A 17545-nucleotide genomic window follows, 5' to 3' on the forward strand; every position below is an offset into this window, starting at 1 on the left:
TAAAAAAAAATCCCTCAACCCAACCCCGATCATGTGCACCTCTACTTCTCGATGCAGGAGAATTGTACAGAGTCCATTAAAAAAAAGTGAGCGGGTGGAGCATGGTGAGAGGGGACGGTGAACATAATTTTTGTCATCGATTTTCTTTAGCTAACGAGAAAAAATCTATCCCTGTATTCTTTATTTTTTCGTGATCTCAACAATTAAATAAAATAATTTCAAAAAAGTTGTACAGTTTATTTATTTAATATTTGTTTGAAAATTTCAACATATTTATTTACGCATCTTCAAGAAAAAGAAAAAAAAAAAAGAAAAAAAAAAAAAGAAGAAAACTGTCAGACTGTCAGACGTGGAGGGGTAATATAGTAATTATGCACTCGAAAAGATGTCAATGATCGTCGACGGCGTCAAAAGAGGCGCTTGTTGATGCTTGTTAGTCCTCCGCTCTACGCGTTCGAGCGTTTTCCGAAGATTTAGTTTCGTGGGTTTCTTGTATCCGCCTGAGAATCCATTTTCAATTCTCTCTTCCACTGGGTTGTTTTGATTTAATTTCTCTCTGTTTCTGTCTCTCTCTGTGCGCCATGGACTGAGCTGACGATTTCCCGTTGTGGTTAGTCTTTTTCGTTGACTATCTTAAGAACACGCACACTTGCAATCCAATCTAAGTTACTGGATTGATCGATTGTTTTTTTGATTTCTTTCTAGCCTATCTGTTGTATGGATTGGATGCTGGAGTTTGGAAGTGGGGGGTTTTGTTTTTGCTTGCTTGACGTGCATGACTTTGTGTAATTGGCTGTTAGAATAGCATCGGATGACATTGGGAGGATCCGGAATTGTGTATGGGCTTTGAATAGATTCTAGGGAAGTGATGGTGTTTTTGAGGTTTTAGTTTATGTGGAGTGGGTTGATTTTGTTGCTTCTTATTTAGAGTATCAATTGCAATTGTGAGGAAGCCTTGGAGTTTGGTTTTCGAAGAGATTTCTCTCACAGGGTGCGTTGAGAGTCCCATGGTTAAGATCTTAGTTCTTTGGTTTTTATGTTTGATAAAAAAAGTCTGAAGGAATTGATCGGTATGGTAGTGTTTCATCTTCTAGCCTGCAGAATTTATCGATCTAATCGGTTGTAACTAGAAAATTGAAGTGCAATTTGGAAGCAGACCGGTTGAGTATCGAGCGCTTAGGAAATTGCTGATTAACATCAAATAAGATATGTAGATACTTTATTATCCCCATTGGTGTTCTAACGTGCTAAACTCGTATGGTATATGTTATTAATTTCCAATCTTGTTCTTCACTTTAGTGTGTTGATCATTCTTTGATAACCTGTACCTCAACATACAAGTTTTTGAAAATTGTTGTTTCCTATTGTTTTTGTTCAAAGTATGGTTGCGTGGGCTTCTCCAGTACCCAGTACCCAGTGATTGTTTATTACATTAGTGGCTAATGTGAACAATATCTAACTTAACATGTTTTCTGTATGAATTCAGATGCTTATAGAAAATGTTTGATTGTGGTTACAAGTCACAACTGATGGGTGGTCAGCGAGAAAAATTCGTGAGGTAAGTGGTTCTTATTTTGTTCTATTTTATTATCTCCCCTAGGTGATGAAGATGGTTAACAGTGTATTCCCTGCAGTCATGTGTAACTTTTGAACCATTTAATAAATCTACAAGTTTGAAATTTAACCCTGTCATAGCTATATAATGTATGATGTTCGTATACAACTTGTAAGATCAATAGGTAACTGTTTCTTCTATAAGCCTGTTAATAACATGGTATAAGATGCCCCGGTATATAGTATTTTTAGCTTACTGTGTTGTGTACCTACATGCCGTGAATGTAGACATCCAAGTCTTCAAAGTACCTGAATGGGGTAGGGTTGGTTATAACCACGATCAAAGTTGTCAATATGCCCTAATTGTAGACTATGCTAGACTAACATTTGAGAACTTTTTATGGTCCTCATTCTAATCCAGATGAGTTTGTATTCTTCTTAATATATTTTTTTAAAAAAAATATTTTTATTAATCTTATGTTGGTGGGAACTGGGAACTAGGAAGGGGGATTGAACGTGGAAGTTATCGGTATTGAATAAGTTGATAATCGGTATGTTGGCTAGTTAAGCTAAGACGAGGAAATCACATTGCAAGAAGCCCCCCTCTCTTTTCCTTGAATTATGTATTCTTTAAAACCATGGTACTTGAGAAGTGTTATAAACTACGATTTGGAATCAGGGAATATTCCTTTAGATTTATGAATCATTTACATCATCAGATATGGAAAAGTTTTTATGAAAAATCTTATTTTCTTTTGAGAATTCTTGTTTTCCTTATTAGCACTTAAACTTTATTCATTGAAATTGAAGTTACATTTTTCTAATATTCAAATTAAGCCATTTGCATATTGCCTCATACACTCTCATAGTTTTAATGCTCGGTTTTCTAAAATGAACTTTCATTCTATATTTTAATTATTGATCTTATTATTTACTTTTACGTGGAGATTAGATATGTACCTCGCACATAGGTTCCTCGTTTAGCATCTTTACTTGCAAAGTTTATTTGAAACAAAGATTGTTTATTATTTTTTTGGTGCAATTTTTCTCACTGGAGATTTTTTTTTCCATCTTTTCTTTTTATGTACTTTTTTTTTTATAAGAAGGGAATGTATTTCATCTGATATTATTCATATAAACTTCTTGACATTGGACTTAAGCAGCCCAATGATTGAGTCAAATCAGTACCATATATCGTATCTAGAAAAGTATTTACAGCACTATATATGCAGCTCATGTGTAAGTTTTCTAATACAACAAACCAACTTTTCATTAACATTTGAAAAGTAACAAGAGTGTAAAGAAAAGCGTACGATGGTATACCGTTGACAAATCACCTTGGTTTCAAATGTTAAAAATTTGCACTTATATTTGTACGTACACATATATGTGACACTTTGAAAATAATTTATAACTGAATGAATCAAACAGAAAGGGATTCCATAGAAGGCATTGTTAAATCATCAGTAGAAGGAGATGGCAAACTAATTACATTTTTGTTTTTTTGGTCCTATTGTCTTCCTTTTGTGTACAGTGATGATTGAATACATTTTCTGGATACTACAATCTAAGTTTTAAATCTGACGTGCTTATTCGTTCTGATTATTTACTTCTAGGTTGGATGACTTGGACTCTAGATTGTCATCGCCTTCTGATAGTGGGATGAGAAGATGTGGTTTGAATATAGATGGATTTAACCGTGCAGTCCATGGAAATGATAAACCATCTGGATCCTTTAAGAGAGGAATGAGAAAAGGGTCCGAAGGACTTAAATCAATTGGTCGATCACTCAAGTTTGGAGTATCTCGAGCTGTATTTCCAGAGGATCTTAAAGAGTCAAAGAAGAAGATCTTTGATCCTCAAGACAAATTGCTCTTATTCTTGAATAAACTTTTTGTCATATCATGTTTTTTAGCAATATCGGTGGACCCGCTATTCTTTTATGTTCCTGTCATTAACCAACAGTCGAGCTGTCTTGGCATTGATAGGAAGCTGGCAATTACAGTGACAACATTGCGAACAGTTATTGATGTTTTCTATCTTATTCATATGGCTCTTCAATTCCGGACAGCTTATATTGCTCCATCATCTCGGGTGTTCGGGAGAGGTGAACTTGTGATTGATCCTGCACAAATAGCAAAAAGATACTTGCGGCGGTATTTCATCATTGATTTGGTGTCTGTGCTGCCCCTTCCACAGGTTTGTTAGTTTTTACTTTCTATATGCATTTCTATCCATTTCCAAGGTTTTTTTCTTCTTTTTTTTTGCTTAAATAATTTAAACTTCCGACCTTGTCAATCATCATTCATATGTTGCATTGCCAAATGCTATCAACTTAAATGTTGCATAATCAAAGGCTTTGTTGCCTTTTGTTTATTTATTTCTTATTTTTTTTTGGGGACCTTCGTATAATTACTTGTGCATTTCCCTTGGGAAATGAACTACATATACCAAAGTAAATCTAGAATCTAAAGAGATCAAATGTGCCTCCAATCAATGGGAGTTGAGGGAAAAAGTTCCAGAATCAGTGGAAACAGTAGCCAGCTAACTCTGTTCTAGGTTTCATTTCTTCCATGTTTTCTAGAAAGTGCATATTCATTTTTATTATCTAGTATTGCTAGGCCTTCACAAGTAAAGGAAAGCCATGGTCCCAAAAAGAAATGATGGCATCAATCCACCCCGAATTCTTTTACTAACCTCACCTATAGACTTCTAGCCGTTAGGCGATAAAGAAAAGGTCCAACGAAAAGTCATCTCAATCGACTAAGATCTACTAAGTCTTTGTCTTTGAGAGGCCTGTTGAAATATCATTACTCGATTGTTGAACACAACTCTTTGTGGGAAACACTTGTACTCTTTATTAACACCAATCAAGAATAGATTACAAGGCACTCTGTAGAAACTAGAAACTACTGCACTCTGTAGAAACTAGAAACTACTGCACTCTGTAGAAACTACAAACTCCTGCACTCTGTAGAAACTACAAACTACTGCACTCTGTAGAAACTACAAACTACTGCACTCTGTAGAAACTACAAACTACTGCACTCTGTAGAAACTACAAACTACTGCACTCTGTAGAAACTACAAACTACTGCACTCTGTAGAAACTACAAACTACTGCACTCTGTAGAAACTACAAACTACTGCACTCTGTAGAAACTACAAACTACTGCACTCTGTAGAAACTACAAACTACTGCACTCTGTAGAAACTACAAACTACTGCACTCTGTAGAAACTACAAACTACTGCACTCTGTAGAAACTACAAACTACTGCACTCTGTAGAAACTACAAACTACTGCACTCTGTAGAAACTACAAACTACTGCACTCTGTAGAAACTACAAACTACTGCACTCTGTAGAAACTACAAACTACTGCACTCTGTAGAAACTACAAACTACTGCACGCCGTAGAACTACTACTGCACGCCGTAGAACTACTGCACGCCGTAGAAAACTACTGCACGCCGTAGAAAACTACTGCACGCTGTACTTTGTATTTCTCGGGATGATAACCTAGGTAGGGTGGAGGAGTATTTGTAGCAGAGGTCAGACAATTTATTTTTCTAAAATTTCTCTTTAGATATCTTTATTCCTAAAATACCTAAATTATTTATCTCGTTCCTAAAATATAATATTTAAATACCTAAATCATTTTCCTAAAATAAATATACTATGGGCTTATACAGTTATTGAATTTGACTCTATTGGGCTAAAATATTTCGATATCTTTATTCCTAAAATACCTAAATTATTTATCTTGTTTCTAAAATATAATATTTAAATACCTAAATCATTTTCCTAAAATAATATTTAAATACCCAAATCATTTTCCTAAAATAAATATACTATGGGCTTATACAGTTATTGGATTTGACTCTATTGGGCTAGTGATGATATTTTAACACTCTCCCTCAGCACTAGTTCTCATTCGTTGCACCACGTTGAGCTGACAACGAAAGCTCTCATGTTTGCCAGTATTAAGCTCTTTTGTAAACAAGTCTGCCACTTGGTCATCTGTCTTAATCTGCTGCATCTTGATGTCTTCCAGGACTTTCTCTTTAATGAAATGGTAGTGCACCTCCACCTGCTTTGTTCTAGCATGAAACACCGTATTTTTTGCTAACCGAATCGCAGATTGGTTGTCGCAATGAAATGGTATTGGAAAGTCAATTTTTTGGTGCCAATCATTTATCAAGAGTTTTAGCCATGTACTTTCCTGAGCTGCTCCAGCCGCTACTCTGTACTCTGCTTCTCTAGTTGACAATGATACTATTGGTTGTCTTTTGCTACACCAAGAAATTGTTCTCGAGTCGAGTTCGAAGACATACGTATCGTGATATCCTGCATGGTCAGCATCACGGTATCCAATTAGCTTGCAGTCTTCACTTCTTTTGTACAAACGATTATAATTGATTGTACCTTTGACATATCTCAAGGTCTGTCGAGCCGCATCCAAATGAAGTTTTTTTGCACTTTGCATGTACTGACTAATGACTCCAACTCCATTTTCAAATCCATTTGGTTGATTCATGTAGATCTCCCAGTCCAACTCTCCCTGCAATAAAACATTATTCATATCTCTGTGCCATAATTTTCGATCTTTATTTACCATAAGTGCTCGAGGAACTTGTACAATAGTGATCTTCGCCATTGGACTAAACGTTTCATCATAGTCTAGTCCATATTGTTGAAAGAACCATGGAGCTACAGTCTGAGCCTTGTATCTCACGATTGATCCATCTGGGGTACACTTTTATTTTGTAAATCCACTTGCAAAAGATGGATTTGACATCTCCTGGTCTTTGTACTAATTCCCAGGTTTGATTCTGCTCCAAGGGTATAATTTCTTCCTCCATTGCCTGCTGCCAAGCCATATTGTGTGATGCTTCTTCATACGTCTCTGGCTCTTTAACTTCATCTTCTGTAATAGCTGTATTGACATACTTTGAATTTGACTTCTGGATTCTTTCTGACCGTCTGAGTTGTTGAGGTGTCATTTCATTTTTACTGAGTTCACTTGATTGAGTCACTTCTTGCTCGCCAACCTTAGTGCTACTTGGATCTCCAGACTCATCATGGTTTGAGCATCCTGAATCATTGATCCATTCCTCCTCATAATCAATATGCTCTCCCATCATCGCCGAGCGGTAGCACGTCATCTTCTATGACACATATTGCCTTTCATCCCATTTCTCCTCTATCTCCATGTTGGAGGATGCCACATGGCTTTCGACAGACTCTTTTTCCTGCAATTGTAGCAAATACCTCCAAATCTCTTCACTTGAGAGTTATTGTTGTCGTTCTTCTGATCTCTCCTTGGTTGTGCAGTTTCTTGATGGCTTCTTCTTTTGTCACCATTTTTGTATCAACGTTTGGTAAACGACTTATTGTTGCTCCAATTTCACTTGTGTTGAGTGCTTCTTCTTCCCCCTTCATTGTGATGCCTCCCATCTTTTTGCCATGGCTTCTTGGTTGGCTAACAAATTTTCAATGTGATGCCTCCCATTTTTGCAGTTGTAGCAAATACCTCCAAATCTCTTCACTTGAGAGCTACTGTTGTCGTTCTTCTGATCTCTCCCTGGTTGTGCAGTTCCTTGATGGCTTCTTCTTTTGTCACCATTTTTGTATCAACGTTTGGTAGACGACTTATTGTTGCTCCGAATTTCACTTGTGTAGAGTGCTTCTTCTTCACCCTTCGATGTGATGACTCCCATTTGTTTACCCATGATTTCTTGGCTTGCTAACAAATTTTTGAACTCTACAAGTGATTGTTGAGCGGCCTGTCCTTGTACAGTAATAATGAAGCTTCTATATTCTGATCACAATCCGTGGATAATGATCCTCTTCATTCGAGCTTCTCCAATGACGGACTTTGGGTCTAGTTTAGTAATCTCTCGACAAATCAACTTGACCTGTGGAAGTACTGAGCAATCGTCATGTCATGTTGTGAAATTGATAACAGCTCGTTTTCTAGAAGTTGTAGCCTACTATCGTTCTTCTTTGAGAACAGCATCACGAACGTGTCCTATGCTTCTTTCGGTGTCTTGTCATTCCAAATGTGTTCTAACATCTCTTCGCCGATTGTGGTTTTCAAGGCAAACATTGCTTTGCTTGCTTTGATTCTCCATTTGCGCAAGGCGCTATTAGAATCCTCCTTTGGCGGCGTAGTTTCGCTCCCGCCAATGATCTCTCAAAGGTCATGTTCTTGTAAATAGAACATCATGCATATTGCCCACGTGTTGTAGTTGTTGCTGTTGAGTTTCTTGATTTCTCCAACGATTTGAAAATCACCCATCGTGTTGGCTATACCTCAGGCAATATCAAACAAGCTCTTTCGACACAAAACTTGCAGAGTCACAGACTACTCACGCTAGTAAGAAACTCACTCACTAATAATCTTAAGAAATCGTTTTTGATATGGAAGATCAGACAGAGCTACAACCACAGAGCATACTAAGAATTCCAAGAGATCAAACAACCTACACTAACCTCGCTTTGATACTAGATTGTTGAATACAACTTTTTGTGGGAAACACTCGCACTCTTTATTAACACCAATCGAGAAGAGATTACAAGACACTCTGTAGAAACTACTGAACCTACACTAACCTCGCTCTGATACACTAACCTACACTCGCACTTTTTATTAGCCTAATATGGTCAAACCCTATAATTATATGTGCCAATTGTATATTTATTTTAAGAAAATGATTTAGGTATTTTAGGAACAAAAATACCTAGATATTTTAGGAAAATGATGTAGGTATTTTAAGAATAAAAGATATCTAAATATTTAGGAAAAAGATTTAGACTTTAGGAAAAAGGTTGAGAAATTTTAGGAATAAATTGTCTAGCTTCTACTCTAAATACCCCTACACCCTACCTAAGTTTTCATCCCAAGAAATACAAAGCACATAGTGTAGTAGTATTCTACAGAGTGTCTTGTAATCTCTTATCGATTGGTCTTAATAAAGAGTGCGAGTATTTTCCACAAAAGAGTTGTGTTCAATAATTTGGTATTAGAGCGAGGTTGGTGTAGGTTATTTGATCTCTTGGAATTCTTAGTTTGTTCTGTGGTTACAGTGCTATCTGATCTTCCACATCAGAAACAATTTCTTGAGATTATTAGTGAGTGAGTGTCTTCGTGTCGTGAGTAGTCCGTGACTCTGCAAGTTTTGTGTTGAAAAGGCTTGTTTGGTATTACTGAGGTATTGCCAACACGATGAGTGATTTCCAAATCGTTGGAGGAATCAAGAAACTCAACAACAACTACAACACGTGGGCAACATGCATGATGTCTTATTTACAAGGACATGATCTTTGGAAGGTCGTTGGCGGGAGTGAAACTATGCTGCCACCGGAGGATTCTAACGACGCCTTGCACAAATGAAGAATCAAAGCAGACAAAGCAATGTTTGCCTTGAAGACCACAATCAGAGAAGAGATGTTAGAGCATATTTGAGACGACAAGACATCGAAAGAAGAATGGGACACATTCGTGATGTTCTTAAAGAAGAATGATACGAGGCTACAACTTCGGGAGAACGAGCTGTTATCAATTTCACAATGTGACATGACAATTGCTCTGTACATCCACAAAGTCAAGTCGATTTGTCGAGAGATTACTGAACTAGACCCGAAGTCTGCCATTGGAGAAGCTCGAATGAAGAGGATCATTATCCACAGATTGCAACCAGAATATAGAAGTTTCGTTATTGCTGTATAAGGATGACCTGCTCAACCATTACTTCTAGCATTTGAAAATTTGTTAGCCAGTCAAGAAGCCATGACTAAACAAATGGGAAGAATCACGTAAAGAAGAAGTACTCTACACAAGTTAAAGTCGAACTAACAATAAGTCGTCTACCAAACGTAGATACAAAAATGATGACAGAGGAAAAAGCTACCAAGGAAATGTACAACCAGGAAGAGTTAAGAAGAACGACAACAAGAGCTCTCAAGGGAAGAGATTTGAAGGTATTTGCTATAATTGTGAGAAGAAGGGCCACATGTTCAAAGATTGTTGGTCTAAGAAAAGGTTTGAAAGCAATGTGACATCCTCCAACATGGAGATGGAGGAGGAATGGGATGGAGAGGTACTTTACGCCATAGAAGAAGACGAACTAGCACTCATGGCGATGATGAGAGAGCTTATCGATTATGAGAATGATTGGATCGTTGATTTAGGATGCTCAAATCACATGACTGACGATCCTCCAATTGTTCTTTGGATAAACAACAAGATTTTGATATGATAATCAGAGAAAATTGCAGACAAGAAAGAGTACAAAGGAAGTCATATGGTACGCACAACAAATAACACAGTTGTCAATTGCTCAGATCGGTAATACGACAATCATGCCTGACTATAAATCTGATATAGTGTCACTACATAATGTTTGGGCCAGAAGATGTGAAAGTCTATGAAGATATTAAGACAACAGGAATGCCAACAATGGACGAAGAGTGGATTCCATTTACGTTTTATCTGTAGAGTCTGCCTATGTTGACAAGACCCGGAAGAATGAAACAACAGATCTATGACATGCAAGATTGGGACATGTTGGCTATCACAAGTTGAAACTGATTGTGAAGAAATCTATGCTCAAAGGTCTACCTCAACCTGAAGTCAAAACAAATGTTTGCGCTGGATGTCAATATGGTAAAGCTCATCAATTACCATACAAAGAGTCAAATTTCAAAGCAAAGAAACCATTAGAGTTAATTCACTCTGATTTGTTCGGTCAAGTCAAACAAGCATCGATCAGCGGAATGCAGTATATGGTGACGTTCATTGACGACTTCTTAAGATGTGTGTGGATTTTCTTTATGAAAGAGAAGTCTAACATGTTCTCAAAATTTCAAGAATTTAAGATGATGATTGAAGGAGAAGTAGGAGTGAAGATTCGTTGCCTACATTCAGATAATAGCGGAGAATACACATCAAATGAGTTCGATTAATATTTACACAAGTGTGAGATACAACATCAATTTACATGTGCCAACACGCCACAACAAAATAATGTAGCAGAAAGAAAGAATCGTTACCTTGCAGAAATCTGTCGAAGCATGTTACATGCAAAGAATGTTCCAGGAAGATTTTGGGCTAAAACTATGCGAACTGCTGCCCATGTGATCAACAAGCTTCCCTAACCAAGGCTAGGTTTCGTCTCACTATTTGAGATACAATGGGACATGGAACCTATGGTTAGCTACTTCCGAGTATTTGGTTGTGTTTGCTATGTACTTGTGCCTAACCATCTTTGGAGCAAATTTGACAAGAAAGGAGTCAAGTGTATATTTGTTGGATATGACAATCAAAGAAAAGGGTGGAAATGTTGTGATCTAGCAAGTGGAAAATACTATACATCAAGAGATGTAGTTTTCGATGAAGCATCTTCATGGTGGTCCTCAGAGAAGAAAGACTTACCAGATTCAAACAACGTTGAAGAAATTCTACAACAGAAGATGGGGGAGCCAACTACGCACATTCAGTCAAATGTTGATGCGCCTAAAGATCCAAGTGACATTGACGTTGATGAGCAAGAAGTGACTCAATCAAACGAATCTGATACAAATGAAACGACACATCAACAACTTAGACGATCAAATAGAATCCGAAGGCCAAATCCTAAGTATGCCAATGCAGCTATGGTAGAAGATGAAGTTAATGAGCTAGAGACATATGAAGAAGCATAAAAAAAGTCGGCTTGACAGAAAGCGATGAAAGAAGAATACGGATGAACAAGTGGCAAACCTATTTACAAAAGGGCTAACATGAGAGCTTTCGTTGTCAGCTCAAAATGATGCATTGAATGAGGACCTAGTGCTGAGGGGAGTGTTAAAATATTATCACTAGTCCAATAGGGTCAAGCTCAATAATTGTATGAGCCCATTGTATATTTATTTTAGGAAAATGATTTAGGTATTTTAGAAAAGTCCAATAGGGTCAAGCTCAATAATTGTATGAGCCCATTGTATATTTATTTTAGGAAAATGATTTAGATATTTTAGAAATAAAGATACCTAGATATTTTCCGAAAATGATTTAGGTATTTTTGGAATAAAAATATCTAAATATTTTAGGAAAAAGATTTAAATATTTTTGGAAAAAGGTGGAGAAACTTTAGGAATAAATTGTCTAGCCTCTCCTGTAAATATCCCTCCATCCTACCTAGGTTTTCATCCCAAGAAATACAAAGCACAGAGTACAGTAGTATTCTACCGAGTGTCTTGTGATCTCTTCTCGATTGGTCTTAAAGTAAAGAGTGTGAGTGTTTCCCACTGAGAGTTGCGTTCAACAAGGCGTTCTAACTCTATAAACCAAAGGTAAAGAGCGAATTGCCACTACAAATGATCAAATGATCAAGGCCTTCGTCATCCCTCCTACACAAAATGTATCATTATGGGTGCAACATATAGGAAGAATGCCTCTAAACACAATCCATGGTATTAACTCTCTCATGTCACACCTGCCACACAAAAACCAGCTTTTTTTTTTTTTGAAATTCCAACTTTCCAGAGTGAGAAGAAACAGAAGAACTGAGGGAGAAGGGTTAGACAAGACAACAAAAAAAAGAATGGCACGAGAACCCCCTAGAACCCTCCTTGATATCACTAACTATTCACGAAGAAGAAAAAGGAGACCCACCACATCATTCGTCTTTCTTTCAAAGGAATCGTAAGTCCAACGAGATAGTAAGAATTTTACAACCCTCTCTTCTAGCTGATTGGGTAGAGCTTTATCTCCAGGCCTATGCTTGTATCTCCTTGTTTTTTTGGAATGAAATTTCACCATCGCCTATCCACATTAACTCTTGTGTATTTTCTTATGTATATTTTGTGTGTATACTATACAGATTTAACTCTTACGCTTTTTTTTTTTTGGAACGGGGAGGAAGAAGAAATTTTATTCACCTTCATGAGTTGAGAAATGGATTTGGTTAGCCCTAGATTAACTCTTGGAGCATACACGAAGGAAAATGACAGAAGGGGAGGGCAAGGTGGATGGGTAGGAGGAGACATGAGGAAGAGAGTTCATTATTTGCATACTGCTATCATTGATTTGCCTTATCAAGTAGTCAGTATCTGTTTCTAACAACTACCGGGCAGTTATAATATTCTCTTGTAGGCGAATCAAACTCGTGTATTCGAGGTTCCAAGACCGAATTGCAAGCCAATAGGACTGCTAAATCCATTTTATGATATTCTCGTATATTAAGTCTCCTGTGATACAAATAAATGGCAAGTATTAGTGATGGTCAGATGGGATTTTTTTGGTGCTAACTTCAGGTTCAACTAATTTGTTCTCATCCCAGCATTCTTCGTTTTTGCTAATAACATTTGTTACGAGGCATTAATATTATTCACTCAAATTAGAACGAGTTTAGAGTTAAATAACATTAAAATAATATTAAAAGTGACATAAAAGGAAAAGACTCGATCTAGGGGTCCCTACAACAACAACATGGTGTCACAGTCATGGTTGTTCAAGGCATGTTGTCTGTGATCGCATGTCAGATGTCTCGATTATGCTTGTCCAAGACATGTTGCCTATGGCTGCATGCCTGTTCTAAACCCATTTTACTTGCTTCTATGTTAGTTAGGTCTTGACTAGTTTCATTATGTCAATATGGGTTTCCTATCCTGAAGCTTCCAGCAGCGGTCCAACCTTCCTTTGAAGTTTCTTCATCCCCAAAATTGAGCCCTCACAAATTTAAATCCTCTTCACTTGTCCCAAATCCTTAGAAATTATGAAGATATTATGAGCAAGAATTTGGGTAGGTGGCATGTTTTCTCCCTCACGCAAGGTCTTTGTCCCCCTCAGTATCCTTTTGTTGTAGACGCCACTGGCTATAGCATACGGCCACTGGCTCCATACACAACACTTTCTTCTTTTTTTATTATTTTTATTTATTGATGAATTCATTAAACTACTAAAATCCAAAAGTTTCTAATATAATACTCATTATATGTATTGGGCGTTACATTTTAGATTAAATGGCTGTTTTTCTTATTAAATTTTAAGGAGGTACAGGTGCTTTATATAATAGGTCAACTAAATCTCTAGATGCTAGGCAACAATAAATCTGAATAAATCCCTAGATACTAGATAACAATAGATCTAAATAAATCCCTAAGTACTAGGTAACAATATAGATAATTTAGGGATCCTAAATACTAGGGAACAATATAGATAATTAGGGAGGTCAACTACTTCCCTTATTTAATGGGATTGCACAAATATCTCCTAACTTACTAACTCATGTAGTAAGTTGTGAAGTACTCTTGTTAGCATTCTCACTCCTCTTGGAGCACTTCCACATACATTACTTGTCTCTCGTGTGCTCACTTCTCTTAGAGCACTTCCATGGGCGTTGTTTGCCTCTCTCGTGCTCACTCTTCTTGGTGAAACAATTGATGTTCGGAAGAACTCCATCGCTTGTAGTGGTGACTCTTGAAGCAATTTTTTGAGCTCTTTATCATTCCTCATAACTAGAAGAACATGTCTAGGGTTTATCCTATTTTTCTTGTTGTCACGCTCTTCATTCGTGGCCAATTCCAAAACCTCAGTGGCAAGGTCTTTGGAAAAAGTTCGATTCTTTCATCCAGGAATTGAAGTCCAGCCTCGATGGATGTGGAAATCTTAGTTTTGACGCCTCCTTTTCTTCCTCCAACACCCTTAGTTCCCTCCATTATTGAATACTTCGAATCTGAATCTCATAATTTGATACTTTGTGATGACGATTGGAAGAACAACTTGAGATTTTTCTGACATGATGGTAAAATAAACCAGAGGAAAGGTGGGTCTTGATCACAATAAATGATTGACAACTATGAAGGCTTCATCAATAAGGGTAGACTTCAGGTTGAATTAGCTATGAAGGCTCTGATGCCATGCTGCAAGTCTAAATTAGCTTGTTGTTTTTCTTATTAACTTTCAAAGAGGTACATGTGTAATTTATGATAGGCTAACTATACCCCTAAATACTAGGTAACAATAAATCTTAATTAATTCTTAGATACTAGGTAACAGATAAATTAGGGAGGTCACTACTTCCCTTATTAATAGGATTGCACAAATATCTCCTAACTTATGGCTGATCCTTCGACAGTTGCCACTATAGTTCTTAACATTTTTTAATTTGATTTTCTATCCCTGTTAATTATGTGAAGTACTCTTCTCGTGAGTTGTGGGAGTAAGATTATGAATATTGAGAATTAGTCTGCCATTTATTTCTATGCAGATTGTGGTCTGGAGATTTCTTCAGAGGTCCAAAGGTTCAGATGTATATGTGACAAAACAGGCCCTTCTTTTCATTGTATTCCTTCAATATATCCCAAGATTTCTTAGAGCGTTACCATTGACTTCAGAATTGAAAAGGACAACAGGCGTATTTGCAGAAACAGCCTGGGCAGGTGCTGCATATTATTTGCTATTATATATGCTTGCAAGTCATGTAAGTCCTTCCTGTTCCCTTTGAAGTTGGTGCACAGTTTGTTAAGTATTCTGTATTTTATTTTATTTACAAATAATCATTGCTGGTTATATAGAAATTTTATTTATTTATGGTGTTTGTTATTGGTTGGTAGCTAGAAAATAGCAGCTCAATTTTGGCTTTCCTTTAAGAGATTCCTTAAATCTTAAACATGATTAACCATGAAATTGATAACCCCCTCTTTGTCGAGTTTCTTCTTTGTTTTTGTTAAGCTATGTGGTAAAGTTTGATAGTTGTCAGGATGACACTATAAATGTGAGTGCTTGTACGTGATGGACTTTTTTTTTGGTATGGATTTGGACATTTTAGTGTTAAGATGGATAACTTTTTGGCTTAATGCTTTTGTTTCTTTGATTGTATATTTTTATAGTTGGATTGGCATTTTTTTTATCTGTATTTTGTAAATTTTGTTGGCTGGATTTTGGGTGGTGTATTGGTTATTTTTGGATATTTACTAACTTGATTTTCAGAAGACTTATAGCAATAATCTATTGATGGGGGATCAAGATCTGATTTTGTCTTACTTGCAATATGGTGATGATATAATTGTTTTCTGGCCTGGAAAAATTAGATGTTTGAAAACTTGGTAGAAGGTGATCTCCCTTTTCATTGACTGCTCAAGTCTCTCCTTGAATTTGTCTAAAACGTTACTCATTGGAGTAAATGTTGATAACGGTAAGTTTGCCTCTGTGGCTGGAAGATTGCGCTGTAAAATAGACTGCCTTCCCATAAATTACACTGGTTTCCCCCCTTGGCAGTTGTTAATGGATAAGTTCAGAGCTAAAATCACAGTGGAAGAACTCCTTGTCTCAAAGGGGGGTTGTTTAACGTTGATAAACTTGATCCCAAATAGATTACCGTAGTATTTTCTCTCCTTAAAATGTCGGTGAGAGGCATGAACAGTATGGAAAAGATGGCTATAGATTACTTTTGGAATGGGGTGATTACAAGGTCAGTCGTCACTAGGTTAATTGGCAGGTGACTTCCCTCCTCATTTGTTCGGTGGTTTATAGGTATGAGTTCTTTTCAGTATAGAATCTCACTCTTCTTACTAAATGGTTGTGGATATTTTCAATGGAAAAGGAGGCCCTGTGGGGAAAGGTAGTGAGTAGCCTTTGTGGTTTTGATCCTTTTGGGTGGATGACTCTTCGGCCGAGCTCCAAAAATAGGCATTGGTTTGACACTGCGAAGTTAGCTCCTGTGTTCTGTAAATTCATTTTTTTTTTCAAGGTCGGCTATGGCTAGAAGGTTAGCCTTTGGAAGGATTTTTGGCTTGGGGAGACTCGTGAAGAATCATGCAACTGTGGCAGATTGTTGAGATGATACTAACGGAACTTGGAATTTGGGCATTGGAAGAGGAATTGTTTATAAAGAGCTTCGGGCTTGTTGATCGTTTAAGTGCTTTTCGGTTAGGGGAAGGTGACAACTGCTATTTAGATGGTCCTTGGAATCCTTTTTTATTTGAAGCTAGCTGGAAGTAGAACTTCCCTCAGATTTGCACTTGCTAACTAGATTTGGAAGTTTAAAGTCCCCAAAAAGGTGAAGGTGTTGTTATGGTGGGCGGCACATAGGAGTCTTAATACTCGAGATATGATGCAGAAGAAGAATATGAGGAATAGGCTTTGCTCTTTGATTTCCTTCTCTGCTTAGACAATGGGTAGACCTTAGACCATCTCTTATTGTTTTTCCCTTTTGCTAGATCGTTCTGAGTTGCCTGGTGGGTATCTTTGAGATTCAGGTTTACCTTCCTTGCTGAGTGGATGATTGGATATTGGAAGGCCTAATGGGCTGGAACTTGAAAGGTAAAGGAAAGGTCCTTTGACAGGTCACCTTTTGAGCTACTTTATAGAGTATTCAATTGGAATGTAACAAGAGAACCTTTGAAGATAAATTTATTTTCTTTCATTTTTTTTCGAATTTTTTTACAACTCACTGCTTTTGAGTGGTGTCACAGTTATGGTAAATTCTTTGACAACTACCCCATCTATTATCCAAAGAGATTAGAGAGTTTTTCTTGTAAGAAGCTCTCTCTAGGAGGGGGAGTTCTCCTCCCCTTTCTCCTAGGCTGTTCCTGTTTTTGAAGTAATGTTAGATTGCCCCTTCCTTACAAAATAGAAAAAGAATTCTAGTCATACTTAGCACGTTAGGAGCTCCTTGTTGGAAGGCTATTTCATCTGGTTTTCCTCTTTTCTCTCAATTTATAAACTGTTCTACTACGGATGGTACAAAGTCTATTTTTGGGAGGATCATTGGATAGGAGACAAACCTTGGCTGTACTGGTAAGATGTTGCATTTCATGACCTTTGTCCTGCCCTCTTTAGATTTCCCATTTAGTTGTTCGTTGAGGGATATGAAAGTAGTTGACATGGCAACCCTTCTTTTCTTGTTAGGTCACTCTTTGGTGAGTTTGAGGAGGGATATTCCTTTTTGGATCGCCATTCCTTCGGAGGGTCTCTCTTCTAGGTTCCCCCCACCCTCCCCCCC

At 37.2% G+C, this 17545-nt stretch overlaps 1 protein-coding gene across 1 annotated transcript in view; it reads left to right on the plus strand.

Annotated features, from left to right (window-relative positions):
* The first annotated feature begins 406 nt into the window (after positions 1 to 406).
* The window catches only part of LOC111798420 (probable cyclic nucleotide-gated ion channel 5), a 23916-nt gene continuing 6777 nt past the window's right edge, over positions 407 to 17545 (plus strand). The window contains exons 1-4 of the mRNA XM_023681543.1: positions 407 to 610; positions 1487 to 1558; positions 3171 to 3753; positions 14810 to 15022. Coding sequence (XP_023537311.1) covers positions 1500 to 1558; positions 3171 to 3753; positions 14810 to 15022 — 855 coding nt within the window. The 5' untranslated portion in view covers positions 407 to 610; positions 1487 to 1499. The remainder of the gene's footprint in view (positions 611 to 1486; positions 1559 to 3170; positions 3754 to 14809; positions 15023 to 17545) is intronic.

The sequence above is a fragment of the Cucurbita pepo genome, chromosome LG07, assembly GCF_002806865.2.
Source record: "Cucurbita pepo subsp. pepo cultivar mu-cu-16 chromosome LG07, ASM280686v2, whole genome shotgun sequence".
Classification (NCBI taxonomy): Eukaryota; Viridiplantae; Streptophyta; class Magnoliopsida; order Cucurbitales; family Cucurbitaceae; genus Cucurbita; species Cucurbita pepo.